At 36.9% G+C, this 24,184-nt stretch overlaps 1 protein-coding gene across 33 annotated transcripts in view; it reads right to left on the bottom strand.

Annotated features, from left to right (window-relative positions):
- Nucleotides 1–24,184, bottom strand: part of ZMYM2 (zinc finger MYM-type containing 2) — a 122,859-nt gene that overhangs the window by 66,103 nt on the left and 32,572 nt on the right. For 11 of the 33 annotated variants that reach the window (XR_013536140.1, XR_013536141.1, XM_078375108.1 and 8 more), the window contains 6 exons: nt 23,221–23,722; nt 22,866–22,959; nt 12,701–12,986; nt 10,654–10,819; nt 8,998–9,210; nt 343–414 (listed from right to left, as the gene is read on the bottom strand). Coding sequence is in view for 31 of the 33 variants with exons in the window: in XM_078375102.1 (XP_078231228.1) it covers nt 343–414; nt 8,998–9,210; nt 10,654–10,819; nt 12,701–12,986; nt 22,866–22,959; nt 23,221–23,722 (1,333 nt within the window). In the remaining 2 variants the exon portion in view is untranslated. Of the gene's footprint in view, nt 1–342; nt 415–8,997; nt 9,211–10,653; nt 10,820–12,700; nt 12,987–22,865; nt 23,723–24,184 lie in introns of all 33 variants that reach the window. The other 22 variants (XM_078375095.1, XM_078375094.1, XM_078375092.1 and 19 more) reach the window with 3 other exon arrangements.

Below are 24,184 nucleotides of genomic sequence, written 5' to 3'. Positions count from 1 at the left end.
CTTTTCAGGTAGGCACAAAAGAGAGGATTTTTATATCCCATTATTAAATGCCTATTGTGTACAAGGTATTGTGCACTAAAAAAATTATATCTGAAAATAATCTTCTAACAACATAAATATCTAAAGGCAAAAGAGCATATCACAAAAAAAACATGTAAAATTTAATGAAATTAGAAACCTATCTATGTCTTGAAGATAAAACATTCATCATTTGATATAACTTAAGTTTGGAAATTTTAATATATTTCAAATTGCACACTATTTTTCAGATACATATTAATGACAGTAGTAGCAATGTTCAAAAATGTTAGGACCTTAAACTCCATTTACATTCCTGCTTACCTCAGGCTGCATTAAGAAAGAGTCCTGCATGTGATCTCGAACCTCCTTCAGGAAGCTTGGATGACTACCTACCTAAAAAAATGATTTTAAAAGACTTTATAAATACACATAAAGAAAGACTGCTAGACTGAAAGGTAAGTAAGCATTATGTAAAAGTTGCTTCTCAATTATATTTTGTGACTTACAAACTCCTTCCAACTTTTAAAAATGCCTGTTGATCCTGTCCCCACTGCTGTTGCCCAACTTACAGAATTACCAAATAATTTTATCTTAGAAAAAATGGTATAATGATAAAATAAAAATAGGCTAAGGAATTAAGGATAGACACTTAGATCCGACTCATTTCTAATTTTTGACAAAAATCACTTATCTTAAGATGATTCAGTGTTCTAAGATCTCTTTAAAACCTATTATACTCCAACACAATGAAACACAAAGCTTTCCAAATTGATTTGGAGATTACACAGATACAATTTCTACCATATGCAAAATGGGTTTGAGAAATTTTTTTTGAGATGGAGTTTTTGCTTTATCACCCAGGCTGAAGTACAGTAGCACGATTTCAGCTCACTGCAACCAACCTCCACCTCCTGGGTTCAAGTGATTCTCCCACCTCAGCCTCCTGAGTAGCTGGGATTATAGGCGCCAGCCACCACGCCTGGCCCATTTTGTATTTCTGGTAGAGACGAGGCTTCACCATGTTGGCCAGGCTGGTCTTGAACTCCTGACCTCAAATGATCTGCCCACCTCAGCCTCCCTCAGTGCTGGGATCACAGTCATGAGCCACCGTTCCCAGCCTTTTTTTTTTTTTAAGATGGAGTCTCGCTCTGTCACTTAGGTTGGAGGGCAGTGGTGCCATCTCTGCTCATTGCAACCTGCTTCCCAGTTCAAGCAATTCTCCTGCCTCAACCTCCTGAGTAGCTGGGACTACAGGTGCGCACCACCACTCCCAGCTAATTTTTTGTATTTTTAGTAGAGATGGGGTTTCGCCATGTTAGCCAGGATGGCCTCGATCTACTGACCTCGTGATCTGTCCATCTTGGCCTCCCAAAGTGCTAGGATTACAGGACTGAGCCACCTCGTCCCACCTGAGAAATTCTTTTGAAAGCACATATGACAGCTTCCAGCATATAATACGAATATATACCCTAGTCCATGAAAGTTAAAATACTATTTAGAAAAGGAAAACTACTGAAAGGCAAGGGATAAGCATTATATAGTCTCTATTGCCAGGATCTAGATTATTAGCTAAGTGCATCAATACACTTCAGAAACTAATTGAGTAATGACAGCACAGATAAACAACAAAAGGCAGCTAAGTTAAATGTTACAAACAAAGGTCAAATGGGGTGAGGGGAAAGTAAAGGAGGACTGTAATACAATTTTAGCTACCAGTCTGCAGAAAAAGAAGACATTCACTATAGCATCTCATGCAGTGGTCTCCAAACACATCCTATTAGGTTCCTTTATCAGTAAAACAGTAATGCATGGACTCCCACCTATTTATTAATGAATTAGGAACATAAAGTATGTACTTATAAAACATATGCAAGTAATTTTAAAGAATAAAAGAAACACTATTTTAAATAATTTTTATTTATTTGATAATAGTACAAAAAACACCTTCTCTATCCACTAGAGTAGCATCATTTGGTGTCAGTAGAGGCTATGTAGGGAACAGTATAAGGAACTCCTACTCCTCCAGTCAGGGTGGTATCAGCTAATATCCAGAAAGGAGTCAAAACTCCCATGTCCACTCAGCAATAACAAGAAGCTTCTCTTCCATGAGTGTAGAGGCCAAGTAGAGAGGCTGACCTTTTATCTCTACTTGGCAATAATGAGGTATAATCTCTTTCCCTTGTGTGAAATAAAGCCAGTTAAAACAGAAGTATTAAATACGATGCAAAGCCTCATAACATAATATTCAAAATGTTCAAGTTTCAAATAAAAATTCAATTTATCATGCCAAACACAGGGAAAACTATAATTTAAATAGAAAAGGACAACCAATAGATGCCAACACCAAAATTATAGAGATGTTGGAAATATCTGACAAAGATTTTAAAGCAGTCATCATAAAAGTGTTCCAACAACCAATACACATGCACTTAAAAACAAATGAAAAAAACAGAAACTTCTAGCAAAGAAATAGAAGATATAAAGAAGAATCAAGTGGAAAGAATCAGTGAACTGGAAGATAGAATAATAAAAAGTACCCAACCTGAAAAACAGAGAGAAAACAGACTGGGTTGGGTCAAAATCAAAACAGAGCCTTATGGATCTGTAGGCCTGCTACAAAAAAATTTAACATTCATGTCATTGGAGTGCCAGAGGGAAAGAAAAAAGAGGACAGAGCTAGAAAAGTCCTCCAAAAACACTACTGTTTGAAATGACTCAAATTTAGCAAAAGACATAAATCTATAGATAGAAGGTTAGCTAACAATAGAAAGGATGAAACCCAGAGAAACACCAAGATACACCACATTAAAATTTCTGAAAAACAAAGAAAAAAACCTTGAATCTGGCAAGAGAAATGACACACATGTAGGGGAAATACAATTGAAAGAGCAGCCTAGAGAAACAGGAAACTTCTAGACAACAGCTCCTCTACTCTACAGACCCTAATCCCATTCACACAAGAAAAGGCCAATTAGCCTAGACTTCCATCCTGGCCTGGCTACAGTGTGATGTCTCATCCCAGCACCCTAGCCATGGTAAAAAGTCAGAGAAGGCCAAGTAGGAAACTTAAACTTCCACCCCACCAGGTGGTAATAACACACCTTAACCACTACCAACTACCTCCACCCTAACTGAGGTGGTCTGACTTAGCAGAAAGTCAGAACTTTACCAACAACTTGCCAAGTTAGCAGAAAGTCAGAACTTTTACCAACAACTTGCCAAGTAAAGAGGCCAAGACTAACATTACAGTATCTGAGGAGCAGTAAGAGAATGAAAAAAAGTAAGCAAAAGCCTAAGGGTCCCATGGAACAAGATCAAATTGACCAACATGTACATTATGAGAGTTTCAGAAGGTAAAGGGGCAAAAGATTATTTGAAAAATTAATAACTAAAAACTTCCCATATTTGATAACAGACACAAATCTACAAATCCAATAAACACAACAAATTACAAGCAGGATAAACTCAGAGACACACAATAAGACACATTATAATCAAGTTAAAAGACAAAGAAAATCTTGAAAGAAGCCAAGACAAGAAATTCTCAGTGAGATTAACCATCAATTTCACAAAAGAAACAACCAAGGAGGCCAAAAGGCAGTGGGGGTAACATTTAAAATAATGAGAAAAAAAAGTTTTCAAACAAGAATACTATATCCAGCAAAACCATCATCCAAAACTGGAGGAAAAATAAAGACACACATAGATAGATGAAAGTGGAGGGAGTTTGTTACCACTAAATCTACCCTATAAAACAAATGCTAAAGGGAGTCAAAGCTTTATATTGAAATGGAAGGAATACACTTGACCCAATCTTTAGTAAATTTATGGGAGAATATAAGACAAGTATAATTATATTTTTGGTTTATAAATCCACTTTTTATTTCCTACATTATTTTAAAAACAAATATACACACAAACTTATAAATCTGCATTACTGGGAATACAATATTTAAAGATGTAATTTATGATAAAAAGAGGAAAGAGATACATAGGAGCAGCATTTTTAAAAGCTAATTAATTGTTATAAATTCACATTAAATTGCATTGTAGGATGTTAAATGTAAAGCCTCCCCCACAGTAACGACAAAGAATATATTTAAAAATAATACGAGGAAGGCAATGAGAAGGAAATCAAAACAGTTCACTACAATCAACTAAACATAAAAGGCAACAATGCAGGAAATGAGATACCAAAAAAGAGGTATAGAACATACCTAACAGAAAAATGCTAGAAATAAATCCTTCCTCAGCAGTAATTACATTAAATACATGGATCAAATCATCCAATCAAAAGGCATCATTCTTTTCCTATTCTGCCAATTTCTGCCTTTTGATAAGATAATTTAATCCATGTATATTTAATGTAATTTCTGATAAGAAAGGATTTATTTATCCAAAAATACAAACAGGTCAAAAGTAAAAGGATGGAAAAAGATATTCCACACAAATAAACAGTAAGAGAGTTGGGGTTGCCATATTAATATAAGGCAAAAAGAGCCTTTATGTGAAAAACTGATACGAGAGAGAAAAAGAATACATACAGAACAAAGGGTCTATTTACTAAGAAGATATAACAAATATAAACATATACATACCAAATATCAAAGCCCCAAAATATACTAAAAAAATTAACAGAAGTAAAAGGAGAAATAGACAATAACTGAGGTAGAAGTAGATAATTGTACAATAATAGTTGGAGACTTCAATACACCATTTACAATAGTGGATAGGCCATCTAGACAGAAACAACACCATAAATCAACTACAGTCATTAATAACAAACATATCTTGAATATTCTAGCCAATAACAGTAGAATAAATATTCTTCTTAAGTACACATGGAGCAATCTACAGAATGGACTCTGTTAGGTCACAAAAATGTCTCAATAAATTTATAAAGATTGAAATCACACAGAGTATCTTTCCAATGAGCAATGGAATAAAACCAGAAATCAGTAAAAGAAAGAGCACTTAGAAAATTCACAAATATGGGGATATAAACTACATACTCTTAAACATGGCTCAAAGAAGAAATCTTTTAAATACTTAAAGAGATGGGTAAAGACAAAACTAAAGGAATACCAAAAGTTAAGAGATGCAACTTAAATAGTGATCAGAGAAAAATTTGTAACTATAAATGCCAAAGAAAGAAAGAAGGAAAGAAAGAGAGAGAATGGGAGGGGAGGGGAAGGGAGGGGAAGGGAGAGGAGGAAGGGGAAGAAGGGGAAGAAGGAGAGGAAGGAGAGGAAGGAAAGGAAGGAAGGGAGGGAGGGAGGGAGGGAGGAATGTCCACTGACCCAAGACAGTGGTTCATACCTATAATCTCAGCACTCTGGGATGCAGAGGCAGAGGCAGGCAGATCACGTTAAGTCAGGAGTTTGAGACTAGCCCATCTCTACTAAAAATACAAAAATTAGCTGGGTGTGGTGGCACATGCCTGTAATCCCGGCCACTTGGCTGGCAGAGACAGGAGAATTGGCTGAACCTGGGAGGCGAGGGGGCGTAAGCTAAGATCATGCCACTGCACTCTAGCCTGGGTGATAGAGTAAGGCTCCATCTCAAAACAAAACAACAAAAAAAGAAAGATCTCAAGTAAATAACCTAACTTCACACCACATTGAGGAAGTAGAGGAGGTCACTAAACCCAAAGCCAGCAGAAGAAAAGAAATAATAAAAATTAGACCAGAAAAACAGAACAGAAAAAATGAGAGAAACAAACCCAAAAGTCAGTCATTTTAAAATATCAAGAGAATTAACACAAAGAATAAACTATGGAAGGGCAACATTATTACTGGCATTCCTGAAATAAAAAGTGTTTCAAGGAAATGCTATGAACACAATAGCACATCAACAAATTACATAGCCTAAATGAAATGCACGAATTCCTAAAAACACACAAACCACCAAAACTGACACAAAAAGACATAGAAATGTGAACAGACCTATAACAAGAGACTGATCAGTCATCAAAAATGTCCCAATAAAGAAAAGCCCAAGATCAGATGACTTCACTAGTGAATTCTACCCAAATATTTAAAGAATAAATATCAATTCTCATTCTTCCAAAAATCAGAAGATACAAAATGTCTCACCCCATTCTATGAGGCCAGCATTACCCTCATTCCAAGGACAGATAAAGACATCAAAAGAAAGAATATTAGAGACCAATATCCCATAAGAATATAGATGCAAAGATCCTCAACAAAGTACTACTAAACTGAATTCAATATATTAAAAGGATTATACAGCATGATCATTTTCCACATATTCTTGTGTCAGTTTTGGTGGTTTGTGTGTTTTTAGGAATTTGTGCATTTCATCTAGGCTATGTAATTTGTTGATGTGCTATTGTATTCACAACATTTTCTTGAAACACTTTTTATTTCAGGAATACTGAATTTAAAAAGTAATATAAAGAAACTACTTCAACAACATATTAAAAGCCACAATAATTTATGATTGATTTTTGTCAAGTTCTTTTGTTTTGATGCTCATGTCTAACTTGTCATTTCTTATTTTATGTTTCTAAACTTCTTTTCCTGATTGAATTAACAATTGGGTCTTTTTTCCTTCGTTATAAGACCTGATTTTTCAAAGAGGCAACATTCTGAACAATTTTGATACTATTTTAAATTCCTAATTAGTATTTCCTTTTATCTTTATTTCCTTTCTTCTCTTTTATTTCTTTTTCTTTTTCCAGCTTTTTCAGTTGACTAATTCATTTATTTTCATGTTTACTGCTTTAAGTATATAAGGAAATGAATTTTCCTCTGGATATTTTTATAAAGCAAATATCATAGTGATACCTTAAAGAATGCACAAAAGAAGGATATTACAAACCAATCTTGCATATAAATATCAATGCAAAGTATCAAATAAAGTATTAGCCAAGAGAATGTGTGCACATTTTTGAAAAAATAATTATCTGGCATAGTTTATTCTAGGAATACAAGGATGGTTCAACGAATTAGGAAATCTACTAATACGGCAGTTCCACCTCTTATCCTTAAGAGATATATTGCGAGGCTCCCAGTGGATGCCTGAAATCTTTGATAGTACTGAACCCTATGTATACTATGTTTTTTCCTACAGACACTCACCTATAATAAAGTTTAATTTCTAATTAGCCACAATAAGAGATTAACAACAATTGGCCAGGCACAGTGGCTCAGACCTGGAAGGCCAAGGGAGGCAAATCACTTGAGGTCAGGAGTTTGAGACTAGCCTGGCCAACATGGTGAAACCCCATCTCTACTAAAAACACAAAAATTAGTCAGGCATAGTGGCATTTGCCCGTAATCCCAGCTACTCAGGAAGCTGAAGCAGGAGAATCGTTTGAACCCAGGAGAAGGAGATTGCAGTGAGCTGAGATTGCACCACTGCATTCCAGCCTGCACAACAGAGCAAGACCCTGTTTCAAAACAAAACTCAACAATAATTATAGTGAGTTATAATTAATCTCTCTCAAATTATCTTATTGTAGTCTACTCACCTATAATTAATTACTCTCTCAAATTATCTTATTATAGTCTAGTCACATATTTGGGAACTGCAGCTGAAAATGAGTAATTTTCAAAAAAAACCTTGCATGAGGAAGAATTGCTATATAATTCACACATTAATAAATCTAAGGCTGGGTGTGGTAGCTCATGCCTATAATCCCAGCACTTTGGGAGGCTGAGGCAGGCAGATAGATCACTTGAAGTCAGGAGTGTGAGACCAGCCTGGCCAACGTGGTGAAACCCCGTCTCTAGTAAAAATACAAAACTTAGCTCGGTATGGTGGTGCACACCTATAATCCCAGCTAACTGAGGCAGGAAAATCACTTGAATCCAGGAGGCGGAAGTTTCAGTGAGCTGGGATCATGCCACTGCACTCTAGCCTGGGCAACAGAGTGAGACTTATCTCAAAAAAAAAAAAAAAAAAAAAAAAAATCAAGAGGGAGAAAGTTCATAAAACCTTTTCCACAGATACCAAAAAGGTATTTAAAACAACAATCATTTCTGATAAAACAATAAATAAATTTATGAAGATTGAAATCACACAGAGTATTTTTCCAATAAGCAATGGAATAAAACTAGAAATCAAAAGGTCCTTATAATAACATTAACCTGGCTGGGCACAGCGGGTGACAGCTGTAATCCCAGCACTCGGGGAGGCAGAGGCGGGCAGATCACCTACGGTCAGGAGTTTGAGACCAGCCTGGCTAACATGGTGAAACCCCGTTTCTACTGAAAGTATAAAAATCAGCCGGGCATGGTGGCACGCACCTGTAGCCCCAGCTACTCGGGAGGCTAAAGGAGGAGAATCACTTGAACCCAAGAGGCAGAGGTTGAAGTGAACCAGGATTGCATCACTGCACTCCAGTGTGGGCAACAAGAGCGAAACTGGGTCTCAAAAAATAAAATAACATTAACATTAAAATTTAAATATAAACAGTATGACCACTTCAAAGCTGAGCTTTATAAGTTTGAAAAGCAGTATTTGCAGCCCCTCTCCAACTCCCAAAAAGAAATAAATTCAAAAGATAAATAAGTCTGATAGCATTTACCATTATATGTAAAACCTTAAATCTACTGCCAATAATCTACATATACAGATGCTCCTTACTTAAAAATGGAGTGAGATCCTGATAAACCCATTCTAAGTTGAAAATATCCAGGTCAAAAATACATTTTAAGACATTTCCAACCTACAATGGGTTTATCCAGACGTAACTCCAACATTTGTATCGTGGAGATGGCCTACCTCAAATGAATACTGAAATACAGATGGTCCCTGACTTAACGATGGCTCAGCTTTAATGGTACAAAGCAATATGCATTCAGTATGCTCTGTGATATGACAGTAATAATGAAATTAAATGAAATTTTAAGACAAATCCGGTTAATAAACACTGTTAAAGGTAAAACCATTGCAGCCCTTTCAAGGACATTCTAAATAATGCCCAATTTTTATTAGAACATGAATTACCTGTTTGTATTCACTGACACAACTTTGACAGCAAAATCTTTTCTGTTGGCCTTCAATCACCAAAACATTATTTCCAGCACCTTTACTGGGCAAGTACTCTCCACACTGTTCACAGCAGTTCATTATTAAACCATTGGCCATTCTATATCTATTAAAGCAGTGGTCACTGCACAGCTTATGAGTCATATTTTTAAAGCTGACTTCATGGCGAATCTAAAAGAAAAATAAACAAAATCTTAACAAAACAGATCAATCTGATAAGTAGCTACATAATAAAGCATTCTGAACAGAAACAAAGATGTCCCAATAAGGTTTATTCGGAGAAAAGAAAAACAACGCACTTTTGTTTTTAAAGAGATAGGATCTCACTCATCACCCAGGCTAAAGTACAGTGGCACGATCAAAGCAAAGTGAAGCCTCAATCTCCTGAGCTCAAGTGATCCTCCCACCTCAGCCTCCCGAGTAGCTGACGCTACAGGCACCCACAACCATGCCTAACTAATTTTTTTTCTTTTAGGTAGAGACAGGGTCCCACTATGTTTTCCAGGCTGATCTCAAATTCCTGGCCTCAAGTGATCCTCCCACCTTGGCTTCCCAAAATGCTAGGATTATATAGGTGTGAGCTACCAAGCCTGGTCCCATCTCATAATTTTTAAAATTGTTTTTGTACACACAGGAACATATGTATGGCACCGAAAAAAGGAAAAAAAAACCTTCAGTGACATCACTACAAACTTCTCTAGAGGCATCAAAAGATAACAGAAAACCAAGTTTAGGTAGTGGTGATACTAAACTTCATATACTGAAAATTTTTAGATTAATTTTTAAAAACTATAAATAAAGTACATTTCTCTAGAAAAATGAGGAGGGGAGAAACATTATAAATAATTCAAATGAGGTATATATACTTTGTATTTAATACAATATTAATAATGTGAAGATACCAAAAAATATTCCCTCCGATTGTTCTAATTCTCAGCAAAATTATTTGCAGTATTTCTTGTGTAGTCTGCCTACTTGTTTAAATAAACATATTTAAATGACAAAAATCAACCCCAACACTATGGTTTTATCTGTAAGTGCTCCCAACCTCAGGCAAAAAAAAGGTAATTCATACAATGATTTTTCCTAAATCATCCTATGGGAGAATCAGATTACATAAAAAGATAGTTGTTCTAAGATAAGATCCTATGGGAGAATTCGGTTACATAATAGGATATTTATAAGATACGTTTTTATATATATTCATTTTTACGAAACTATATACTGATAAAAGACTATCTAATAGCTCTTAAATGAAATTTAAAATATTCCTATTTGGGCCGGACGCAGTGACTCACACCTGTAATCCCAGCACTTTGGGAGGCCAAGGCAGGTGAATCATGAGGCCAGGAGATTGAGAACATCCTAGCCAACATGGTAAAACCCCGTCACTATTAAAAATACAAAACTTAGCTGGGCATGGTGGCACATGCCTATAATCCCAGCTACTCGGGAGGCTAAGGAAGGAGAATCGCTTGAACTTGGGAGGCAGAGGTCACAGTGAGCCAAGATCAAGCCACTCCACTCCAGCCTGGCAACAGAGCAAGACTCCATCTAAAAAAAAAAAAAAATCCTATTTATTAGAACTAAATGACAAAGTGTAAAAATACAAACCTCTGTTAGTTTACCACAGATTGTACATCTTGATTTATTTAGAGCTCCTTTAGTAGGATTCTGTTTGTCTTCATAGAGAGATAAACAAGATGTACTGCAGAATTCCTGGAAGGACTCGCTTGAATCCACTTGAGCAACAATGGTTCCTTTCATTGTGGTTATATCTCTGAAAAATCAGATACAAATTAAAATTCCATTTTAAAAGAAATCAAATATAATAGCAATAAGTGACAGTTTTTATTTCTATAGACTAAATCCTGTAAATCAAACATCATTCTTGGATCCAATAAATCATTTTTACTATTTAGACATTCTTGATAATAAGAACTCTTAAAAATAAAGACTGAGAAGCAAAAATATTTTATACTATTAAATCCTTGTCACTACCCAATTTGTTTTTAAATTCACTAAAAAGGATTTCAAATACTGGGAAAACTAAGAAAAGTTGTTATTAGTTACATGGAATTAATTTTTTTTTTTTTTTTTTTTTTTGAGACGGAGTTTCGCTTGTTACCCAGGCTGGAGTGTAATGACGCGATCTCGGCTCACCGCAACCTCTGCCTCCTGGGTTCAGGCAATTCTCCTGACTCAGCCTCCCGAGTAGCTGGGATTACAGGCGTGCGCCACCATGCCCAGCTAATTTTTTGTATTTTTAGTAGAGACGGGGTTTCACCATGGTGACCAGGATGGTCCCGATCTCTTGACCTCGTGATCCACCCGTCTCGGCCTCCCAAAGTGCTGGGATTACAGGCTTGAGCCACCGCACCCGGCCACATGGAATTAATGTTAAGGACTAGTATACTAATGTATAACCTGTTCAGTTCCCTCCCCTGGATAAGTAGAAAGCATGAGGTATCCGGTTAATGGGACTATGGCATACATTCTAGAGGAATTAACTAAACTTAAATATACCCACCCACCCCATCCCCAAATAACTTCCCCCACTATTAACATGGCTTTCCAGCTGTAAATAGAAATGTTAGAAAATGATAATATGTTGACCTTTCAAGTTTACCTTTTATTCTGATTTTCAAGATTCTACACTGCAGTATTTAAGTTTACTACTGCAAAGCAATCTGCATTACAATTGCTTTAGTATTTGAGTTTATTAAACATGTACAGAACATTAAGCCCTTTCTAAAATTCAAGATCTAAAAATAACTTCACAGAATTCAGCTGCTCCAAGATACAGTACAGAAAGGCTTCACCTTGCACATAACATACCATATTCCAGCTATTTTTAACCAGTGAAGCCAGATCAAAAAAACAGCAAAAGAAGGCCAGGCACAGTGGCTCGCGCCTATAATCCCAGCACTTTGGGAGGCCAAGGTGGGTGGATCACCTGAGGTCAGGAGTTCAAGACTAGTCTGGCCAACGTGGTAAAACCTCGTCTCTACTAAATACAAAAATTAGCCGGGCATGGCGGCAGAAGCCTGTAATCCCTGCTACTCGGGAAGCTGAGGCAGGAGAATTGCTTAAACCCAGGAGGCAGAGGCTGCAGTGAGTTGAGATTTGCACCACTGTACTACTACAGCCTGGACTACAGAGCAAGATTCTGTCAAAAAAAAGAAAAGAAAAATTAAGAGAGGCTCCTGTTTTTCTAAGGCTAGCTGGTACCTGAGTCTTGAAATACTATTTCCAATGACTTAATGTTCAAAACAAACACATATGAAATCCAAAGACTTGCCCATTTTATAATCTTGATCTGAAGATAGTTTAAAATTTAATCAATGTTAATACAGAGTCACACATAAACTGCTTAGCATTTTTATTTGGCCAGAAGAACAAAATTCTTCTCATTAATCAGGTAAATAAGTATGTATTGTTACAAAAATCAAGGCGTCCAGTGGAGATTAGAGACAAAATTAATTATAAGGACCCATCTAAATCAATGCCTATCCAAACAGGAAGCCTTTTATCCATGTATCACCTGGACTTGATAAGGGAAGTTTCCAAATGTATTACAAATCTGAGTTTCACTTTTTCTTAAAACTTTATAACAACAAAATTCAACTATACCAGAATTATGTTGAAAGGTAAACCTTACTTTTTACACATAACACAGAGTTTCTTTGGAGCAGGCTTGTGAGAGAAGGAAGAAAGGCAGGTAGTCGAACAAAAGAGGTGAGCTGATCCTTTTCGTTGATAAGCTGTCTGGCCCTTCTGTAAAGGCTTTTTGCAGTTTGCACAAGTGACTTTAACTGGTTTAGTAGGTTGCTGTTGGGCAGAAGGCTGGAAAATCTGTTTAGGAAGTGAGGCCACTGGTGATAAAGAGTCCACTCCTGGTTGTTTCTGATTACGGGGAAATGAAGCTGATTGGGAGATCCAAGAATCTTAAAAACAAAATGCACAAGAAAGAGTAATGAAACAAGTGTTTGTTTATATATATTAAAATTTGTATCAGAGAAATATTAACTTTCCATTTTGTACAAGTTTAAGATACTAATAGAACAGCAATGCAGCAGAGAGGTATACAGCACAAGTTTTGGAGTAAGGATGTCACAGTAACAATGTACTATGTTCTTAAAAATTGTTAACATTAGATTTTAAGTGTTCTCACTACAAACAAATGGTATGTCAGATAACACATAGCTCAATCTAGCCACTCCACAATGTGTATCTACTTCAAAACATGCACACAATATATACAAATATATACAATGTTTGTCAATTTTTTTTAATTAATTTAAAAAAAATAGTTCACATTCCAGCTCCATCACTTACAAGATTGGGGAGCTATTTAAACTGTGCCTTACTCTTCAGAGTGCTTGAGATGGTATCAATCTCATACTAATGGTAAACATTAAATTAGGTAAGACACATAATAAAGCACAATAACTAGCATATAGAAAGCATTTAAAATGTCAGTAGTTATTAAGCAGAAAGTATTCATGTATTTATAGAATATTACTTTAGGCAAGGAACATATATATCAACATTAAAGAATAATAAGCCAGGCAAGGTGGCTCATGCCTGTAATGCCAGCACTTTGGTAGGCGGAGGCGGGAGGATAATGAGGTCAAGAGTTCAAGACCAGCCTGGCCAACATGGTGAAACCCCATCTCTACTAAAAATACAAAAAAATTAGCTGGACATGGTGGTGGGCACCTGTAATCCCAGCTACTCAGGAGGCTGAGGCAGGAGAGTCGCTTGAACCCAGTAGGCAGGGGTTGCAGTGAGCCGAGACAGCACCATCACACTCTAGCCTGGACAACAGAGTAAGACTCCATCTCAAAAATAATAATAATAATAATAAAATCCTAACTAGAACCTTTGATAAATGTAACACAAGTCTAATAAAGTTTATAATTATTTCCAAAACAGGTTTTTAAGAAGAGCTTTTCCATATATATGTTTAGTTTCATGGCCTTTAAATATAACACATAATCTCTTAGGAAGTAAACAGAAATGATGGAATTAAGCCAATTTATACGAGCATATCTCAGAAATATTTCTTATTCAGATTCAGATCACTGCAATAAAGCTAATAATGCAATAAAGCAAGACACAGGACTTTTTTTTGGTTTAACAAGAAAGGTTATGTTTACACTATAATGTAGTCTATTAAGTATGCAATAGTATTCTATCTTTTAAAAATCTATATATCTTAATTTAAAAATACTTCATGGCTAAAAAATACTAATCATCTGAGCTTTCGGCAAGTTGTAATCTTTCTGTTGGTGGAGGGCCCTGCCTCAATGTTGATAGCTGCTGATTATCACAATGGTGGCTGCCAGTTGGCTGTGGCAAATTCTTAAAATAAGACAATGATGTTTACCCCATCAATGAATCAATGAACTCTTGCTGTTTGACAGCAGTTTATCCACAGTAGAGCTTCATTCAAAATCAGAGTCAATCTTCTCAAACTCTGCCACTGTTCTAAGTTTATGTAATACTCTAAATCCTTTGTTGTCATTTCAACAATGTTCACACTATCTTCACCAGGAACAGATTCATCTCAAGAAACGACTCTATTTGCTTAACCACAAAAAGCAAATCCTCAACTGTGCAAGTTTTATCACAATATTAGAGCAATTAGAGCTCATCTTAGGCTCTATTTTTTTTTTTTAATTGGAGACAGTCTCACTCTGTAGCCCAGGTTGGAGTGTGGTGGTGTAATCATGGCCCACTGCAACCTCCACCTCCTGGAATCAAGCAATTCTTGTACCTCAGCTTCCCAAGCAGCTGGGATTACAGGTGTGCGCCACCACACCTGGCTAATTTTTGTATTTTTAGTAAAGACAGGGTTTTACCATGTTGGCCAGGGTGGTCTTGAACAACACCTGGTCTCAAGTGATCGATTTGTCTCATTCTCCCAAAGTGCTGGAATTATAGGCACGAGCCTCCATGCCTGGCCTCAGTCTCCCAAAGTGCTGAGATTATAGGCATAAACCTCCATTCCTGGCCTCATTCAGGTTCCACTTCTAATTCTAGTTCTCCTGCTGTTTTCACTACATCTACAATTACTTCCTCCACTAAAGTCTTGAATTCTTCACCATCATTCACGAGGGTTGAAATCAACTTCTTCCAAACTCCTGTTAATACTGCTGTTTTGGCCAGGAGCAGTGGCTCATGCCTGTAATCCTAGCACTTTGGGAGGCCAAGACAGGAGGATCACGAGGTCAGGAGTTCAAGACCAGCCTGTCCAATATAGTGAAAGCTTGCCTCTATTAAAAATACAAAAATTAGCCGGGCATGGTGGTGTGTACCTGTAGTCCCAGCTACTCGGGAGGCTGAGACAGGAGAATCGCTTGAGCCCGGGAGGTGAAGGTTGCAGTGAATCGAGATCATGCCACTGCACATCAGCATAGGCAACAGAGTGAGACTTCATTTCAAAAACAATAATAATAATAATGCTGTTTTGACCACCTCCCATGAATTACAAAAGTTTGTAAGGGCACTGAGAATGGTGAATCCTTTCCAGAAGGTTTTTAATTGACCTTGCCTAGACCCATCAGAGGATTCACTATCTATGGCAGCTACAGCCTTACAAAATGTATTTCTTAAATAATAAGACTTAAAAGTCGAAATTACTACTTGATTCACAGGCTGCAGAATGAACATTGTGGTGGAAGCAGGTATGAAAACAACATTCATCTCTTTGTACATCTCCATGAGCGCTCTTAGATGACCAGGTGTATTGGGCAGTAGTATTTTAAAAGGAATTATTTCTGCTTAGCAGAAGGTCTCAACACTGAGTTTAAACTATTCAGTTGACCACACTGTAAACCTAAGTGCTGTCATCAGGGCTTTGTTGTTCCACTGATAAAGAACAGGCAGAATACATTTATCATAATTCCTAAGGACCCTAGGATTTTCAGAATGGTAAATGAGCACTGGCTTCAACTTATAGTCACTAACTACATTAACCCCTAACAAGAGAGCCAGCCAGCTGTTTTGTCTACAATGAAAATCCATTGTTTGATGTAGCCACCTACATCAATTATCTGAGATCTTCTGGAGCTTCTATGATAGCTTCTTAGAAAGAAGCTTCTTGCTGCAGCTTCTATGTCCGCACTTGTAATTTCATCTTGCACATTTATGATATGCAGATGGTTTATTTCCTTAAACCTCATGAACCAACCTTTACTAGCTTTAAACTTTTCTTATTTCCTTATCTCTCTGAGTTCTCATAAAACTGAAACACAGTTAGGGCCTAACTCTGGATAAGGCTTTGGCTTAAGGGAATATTGTGGCTGGCGTGATGCTCTATCCGGACCACTTAAACTTTCTTCACATCAGCAATAAGGCTGTTTTGTGGCCGGGCACAATGGCTCACACTTATAATCCCAGCACTTTGGGAGTCTGAGGCAGGTGGATCCCTTAAGCAGTTTGAGATCAGCCTGGGTAACACAGTGAAACCCTGTCTCTACAAAAAATATTTTTGAAAAATTAGCCAGGTGTGGTGGCACATTCTTATGGTCCTAGCTATTTGGGAGGCTGAGGTGGGAGGATCTCTTGAGCCTATAAGGCAGAAGCTATAGTGAGACAAGTTCAAGCTACTGCACTCCAGCCTGAGTGAGAGAGTAAGACCCTGTATCCAAAAAAAAAAAATGGCTATTTCGCTTTATCATTCCCACTGGAGTAGCACTTTTAATTTCCTTCAAGAACTTTTCCTTTGCATTCACGATTTGACTGCTTGGTGCAAAAGGCCTAGCTCTCAGCCTTTCTAGGCTTTTCAACATGCATTCCTCACTAAGCCTAATCAGTTCTAGCTTTTGATTTAAAGCAAGAGATGTGAGGTTATTCTTTTAACTTAAACACTTAGCAACCATTAAAAATGTTATTAATTGACATTATTTAAATACTGCTGTGTCTCAAGGAATTGGGAGGTCCAAAGAGAGGGAGAGTTAAAACACTCACAACATTCATCGATTAGGTTCACTCTCACATGGGCACAGTTTGTGGCATCCAAAACAATTACAATAGTAACATCAAAGATCACTGATCACAGATCACCATAAGATACAATAATAAAAAGGTCTGAAATATTGAAAGAATTACCGAAATGTGACACAGAGACACAAAGTGACCACATGCTGTTGGAAGGGTGGCACTAAAAGACTTAAAATTTTGTCAAATGCCAATTATCTGTGAAGTACAATAAAACAAAGCACTATAAAATGAGGTACACCCAATCCAACATCAAATTACTCTACCACTGCAAAGGTTCAGCACAGCACAGTACTGAGGTGTGATAACTATTAATGCTAGAGGACATCTTTTCTCTTCCGGACTAAGCTTCTTTAGTACTTAGTAGGAAGTCTCCAGTTTGCTGCACTAGCTCCTGTTCTGCGGGCCTCACATGGTACTACCAATACCATAACCTATCTTCATTTTGCAACTTTTCAGGTTACCACTTCTAATTTCCACTACTTTGGTCTCTCATAAATTTCTTTTTCCTTTCTAGTTTCTCCTGAATTTTCAACTTCCATATATAAAAGTTGCCCTTCCATAGGAAAAATATTATCTTCCTTGCATAGAAAGTACACGATTTAACCAGAGCTTGGGAACACTTCTTTACTACTAAAACTTTAAAAAGGATTTTTTGGTTCTAACCCATTCCTAATGGTTTCGAGGGGCTATTCAGATTTTACCTGACTCTGTAATATCCCTTAGTTTAAAATACCCCTATTCAGTTTTTACCTGTCTCTATAACACTCTTGAGTTAAAAAAAAAAAAAAACACCAAACTTCAATTAAAGAGCACATTCTGGAATTTTATTATCTAGCTGTCATCACAGTAGCTGACCAGTTTTAACAAATGGGTAAAAATCTAATCAATGAGAAAGAAAATCACTAGAACTGGTAATTCCATCTTATGAAGGGAAAAAGGCCTCCAATCAAAAAATTATTCTTGAACATATCTGAAAAAAAAAACAGCTCTTTCCTATACAAATACTAATGCCTTAGAATTTTCTATTTTGTAGGCTTGTCACTTGAATACATAAAGGAGCATATTAAAACTTAAAGGCATCTATTGCCTTGACATTGAAAAACATGGTGCTTCTCTATTTTCAATTTACATTTTCCCTAGTTTTACATTTTTGTTTCCTCCAACATTAAAAAAAATTTTTTAGAAATAGAAAAGACCTAATCATTTTGTCTAAACCTTGAATTTCATACAAGGGACTTCATGAAAGGATAGCTGGTATATAAATAGCCAAGATTTTATAACTCTGCATCCATTATTCTCTATTACAAATAAAATCAGCATATAAATGCAAGAGCCAATTCATATGTCTCTTTATGTCGTTTTTCTGATGACTAGTTTACAGAGTTTGAGTAAAGAGAAACACAATTCTTAGGATGACAGGGTCTCTTTGATCCAGCTATATTCCTAAAGAAATAAGTATTACAAGATACATATTCAAGAATATTCTTAAAATTACTTAAGTAGGAAAAACTGGAACTGAGCTAAATACAAAATAGACAAATTTCACATGCATATGGTGACATGAACAAAATTTCAAGATCTACTGCTAGGTATTTTTTAAAAGTGGCAGGAATGGTTGCAAAACTGCACCTATACTATGATCTCAGGTTAGAATTATATGTACCATTAATTAATTGATTGATTGATTCTCAGTGGTAAGACTTAATGTTATCTTCTTCATATTTTTATATACAAGAAAGAAAAAACAGCTATTTTAAAATAATTTGAGCACTATTTAAGTGGCAAGGTTACAACTAAAGACTAATATACAGCTCATAACAGTATAAATTGCTAAGAGCTTTCTAAAAAGCATTATGACAATATATTTCTGTATATTAAAAATGCCCATACGAACTCACATATACATTCACATACATACATACATACACACACTTCTACCTACAAGAAGTTTTAGAAGTAATAAGAATTTTTTTTTTTTTTTGAGATCGAGTTTCACTCTTGTTGCCCAGGCTAGAGTACAATGGCGTGATCTCAGCTCACTACAACCTTTGCCTCCTGGTTTCACGCAATTCTCCTGCCTCAGCCTCCCTAACAGGTGGGATAACAGGTGCCTGCCATGATGCCCAGCTAGTGTTTTGTATTTTTGTATAGACTGGGTTTCACTATGTTGGCCAGGCTGGTCTCGAACTCCTGACCTCAGGAGATCAATCAGCCTCAGCCTCCCAAAGTGCTAGGATTACAGCCGTGAGCAACCACTCCTGGCTGTAACAAGAAATTTCAAAACTGAGTAATAAGGGACATATTTAACACCACTATATACCAGGTATGTATTTTTAAATGAAAAATTGTTAGGGGCATGCAAATCATATCCTTTAGCCCACTAACTTTACTTGTAGGAGCATACTCCAAGGAAATAATCAGGAATGTGAACAAATATTTCATCAAAGACCTACAACAGCAAAATATAAAAAACAATGTAAAAGCCAAATATGGGAATGATACAATACCCACTGTGGAGCCATTAAAACTTATATAAATAATATTAATGGTATAATAAAATGCAGTGCAATATTAAGGGAGGAAAAAAACAGAAAAAAAATACACAGATCTGCATTTCCACTAGGTTAACAAAATATAAAAAACACTAAAAGCCACTCAAAGCACTGACAGTGGTCATCTTTACTTGGAAGGACTATGATTGGGTCTCACTGTGTTGTGCAGGCTGGAGTGTGCTGGCTATTAACAAGCACCAGCACACAGCACAACAGTCTCCAACTCCTGGCCTCAAGGAATCCTCCCACTTCAACAGCTCCACACCCCACACCATCAGGCTCCACTCTCTTTATTTTCTTTTCTTCTTTTTTTTTAAGACATGGTCTTACTCTGCTGCCCAGGCTATAGTGTAGTGGCGCAATTACAGCTCACTGCAGCCTTGGTCTCCCAGACTTAAACTACCTTCCAGCTTCGGCCTGGCTAGTTTTTTTTTTTTTTTTTTTTTTTTTGCGAAGGAGTCTCACTCTGTTGCCCAAGCGGGAGTGCAGTAGTGCAATCTCTGCTCACTGCAACCTCCACCTCCCAAATTCAAACAGTTCTCGTGCCTCAACTTCCCAAGCAGCTGGCATGTATCACCATGCCTAATTTTTATATTTTTAATTGAGATGGGGTTTGGCCATGTTGGCCAGGCTGGTCTCAAACTCCTGACCTCAGGTGATCCATCCACCTTGGCCTCCCAAAGTGCTGGGATTACAGGCTTCAGCTACTGCAACCTGCCCTAGCTAGTTTTTTTGATCTTTAGGAGAGACAAGGTCTTGCTCTGTTGCCCAGAGGCTGGTCTCAAACTCCTGAGCTCAAGCGATCCTCCTGCCTTGGTCTTACAAAGTGCTGGGATTACAGGCATGAGCCACCATGCTTGATATCAACTCTTGTTTTCAATTATAGATTTTCCAAGCAGTCTTCAATAATCAGACATTACAAGTAAGAAAAATGACTGGCAATTCGTAGAGCATTCTATACTGCCTAGATTTTAGTTACTTCGCATTATTCTCCACAATCCCTAGGATAACGTATTTAAAATGATGACAGAGTGGGACAGACACAGAAAGAGGTATGTGAGAAAGAGGCAGATACACACACACACACACACGAATTGGAAGAGAGAGACAGACATCCACAGGCGTGTCATGATAAAGTTAAAGAGTTCTGTTTTTGAAGCAAGGTCTCACTCTGTCACCCAGGCTGGAGTACAGCCTCATAATCTTGGCTCACTGCAACCTCAGCCTCCCAAGTAGCTAGGACCACAGGTGCACACCACCATGCCTAGCTAACTTTTGGTATTTCTGGTATTTTTGGTGTTTTGTATTTCTTCACCATGTTGTCCAGGCTAGCAAAGAGTTCTTATAACTTCCACATTTTAATGTTTTCACAGAACGAAGCTGCTCATAGCAAACAATTTCAAATAGTCAAGAAACCTATCAACCTTCAAAAAAAAAAAAAGTTTGTGGGGGATGCTGAGTAGAGTGGTTCATGACTATAATCCCAGAACTTTAAGAGGCCAAGGCAGGCAGACACTTGAGGTCAGGAGTTCGAGACCAGCCTGGCCAACATGGTGAAACCCCATCTCTACTAAAAATACAAAAATTAGCTGGACATGATGGCGCACACTTATAATTCCAGCTACTAGGGAGGCAGAGGTTGCAGTCAGCCGAAATTGTACCACTGCACTCCAGGCTGGGCAACGGAGCAAGACTCTGTCTCTAAAAAAATAAATAAATATAAACACAAATATAAAAAGGTATTGCTTGATATTTATGCCTCTGAAAAATAAAAATAATTTAAAAAAAATTTTAGAGTAATAAAATGCTAACTGAAAGCTAAAATCAGACACACGGTCAAAAATAAATATGGAATCATCGAGTTGTATATATCAAATATATACAGCCTTTTGCAAGTCAATCATACTTTAAAGTGATTTTAGAAAAGAAAAAAAAAGGACTATATGTTTGGCTTTCTTCAAACTTGAGAAAAATAAAACCTTAGCCAACTCTTAATAAAAAATTAAATGTCTGGGCATGGTGGCTCACACCTAGAATCCCAGCACTTTAAGATCAGCTTGGGCAACATAGTGAGACTCTGTCTCTACAAATTTTTTTTTTTTTTTAAATTAAGTAGGCATGGTGGCTCACACCTGTGGTCCCAGCTACTCTGGAAGTTGTGGTAGGAGAATCACCTGAGCTCAAGAGGTCAAGGTTCAGTGAGCTGAGATTGTGCCACTGTACTCTAGGTGACAGAGAGACCCTGTCTCAAAAGATTAATTCATTTATTTAATATAATAAACACAAGAACGGAGAAATAAATCTAAATGCAGCTGGGTGCAGTGGCTCATGCCTGTAATCCCACACTTTTGGGAAGCTGAGGCAGGTGGATTACCTAAGGTCGGAAGTTTGAGACCAGTCTGGCCTGGCCAACATGGTGAAACTCCGTCTCTACTAAAAATATAAAAACTAGCCATGTGTGGTGGTGGACGCCTGTAATCCCAGCTACCTGGAAGACTGAGGCAGGAGAAACGCTTGAATGCAGGGGTGGAGACTACAGTGAGCCAAGATTGCGCCACTACACTCCAGCCTGGGTGACAGAGCAAGGCTCCGTCTCTGTTTTAAAACAAAATCTTTTATTTTAAAACAAAAATCTAAATGCAACAGCAAGGCTCTGTCTCTGTTTTAAAACAAAATCTTTTGTTTTAAAACAAAAATCTAAATGCAACTTCTGTACAATATTATACTGTTCTTTAAGTGTGCTATTATATTAATCTTTTTGTTCTCTCTATATTAAAACACTAGTAAAAATCTACTAGCAAAAAACTAATACATGACAAACAAGATACTAAATTATCACACTTTGTTTCTTTGCTTTTGAAATTTAGAGATGGCGGGATGGGTCTCACTATGTTCCCTAGGCTGGTCTCGAACTCTTGGGCTCCATGCACCTCGGCTTCCCAAAGTGTCGGGGTCAGCCACTGTGCCCAGCCAAATTATCACACTTTGGTGATGAATGTAAAGAATATTATTTTCTTAAACCCTTTAGACATAAAATTACTTTATACTTAACTTTCTAGTACTCCACAGAAAAATACTATAATTTACAATTATAATTTATAATTTACAATTCTTATTAAAATTCCCAACTTAAGATAAAAGTCAATATAATTAACATATTTCACATGATGAAACTAAACAAGGTAATACCAGCAACCACAATGAAAGAAGCAGAGGCCAAAAGCTTAATTCATTACATGAGGTAGCATATTTCTTACTGCTTACCAGGATTATGATGAGTTGCAGATTCTCCATTCTGAAATACGTCTCCTGCGACATTCATTCTACCAGGATTAAAAGGTCCTACTCCAGTCTTGGTCTGTGAAGTTAAAGATGGGGTGTATGTTTGTATATTAACACCAAAATTACTTGACTGCAGTCCGTTAGAGACATCTCCCAAGTTGGTATTCTGCAGTGATGTTACATGTGTAATCATTAAGTTCATATCTCTCCCGTCAGTATTTTCTAATTGGCCATCATTCACAGAGCTTACACCTGTTTCTAAAGTTGTAACATTAGCAATCTGAATTTCAGAGTCTGGTTCTGTGGTGATACCACTATTACCCATTCCTGCATTTACCTTACTTCTTGAAAAACTGGAAGTGGAGAAATCCACATCATTGGTTCTGTTTTTAGTCTCAGAAGGTCTTCGTTCAATAAAATTGGAGGAATTCTTCTCTTGCCCTTGATTTGTTTCCATGTCCTCTTCATCATCAATGACAATTGTCTCACTTACACTTCCCTTCTGAGATGCCAACTCTTTTGAGGAAGGAGTAATTTTAGAATCATTTCCTTGTAGTTCTTCATTTTTTGATGATGTAAAAGTTATGGTTCTTTGATCAGGTACCACTGGTACAGAAGGTGGGGGAGGTTGTACAGGTTCGATAAAAACAACATCATCATCATCTTCCACTGATGAGTTCTGAAACTTATTAGATCTAGACACTAAAGGATTAGGTGGACCACTAAACGAGTTTCCTACATTCGTGAGACTAGTTGCCATGGCCGTACTCCCTAATAAAACAGGAGTCTGATCAGTCAATTCTAATCCTCCCACTGAACTTGTGTCCATGCCAAAGAACCTGTTAGGAAGATAGAAAAAAGAATTAAATTGTCAGTATGACTTTTTATGTTACTCTAACTGAAACCACTCATTTAAAGGGTACTTTTATTTTATTTTTATTCTAAATGAAGTAATTCTTGTCTAACATTCAGGAAAATATGTGATAACCACTCTGTGATCTCATTCATTAATCATTTCATATAGCTTACATGTTAACTTCTGCAGGATAACAAGGAAGGCAATTATCCAATTTTCAGTAACCATACGCAATATATTCCTCCCACCACCACCATCACCTCCTTTCCAGGGTACACTATTTACTCCATAAACATTAAAAATATGGATAAATCCTCCCATACATCTGAACAGGAAAAAAAAATTCAAAATCTGACAAAAAATAATCACTTTAATATACACTTATCCCATTTATTCACTGTATCATATAAAGTCATATTCTGTAATCCTTAATTTCCCTTACCTC

Source organism: Callithrix jacchus, chromosome 5 (assembly GCF_049354715.1).
Source record: "Callithrix jacchus isolate 240 chromosome 5, calJac240_pri, whole genome shotgun sequence".
Classification (NCBI taxonomy): Eukaryota; Metazoa; Chordata; class Mammalia; order Primates; family Cebidae; genus Callithrix; species Callithrix jacchus.
This window is presented reverse-complemented; position numbering and strand designations above follow the sequence as displayed.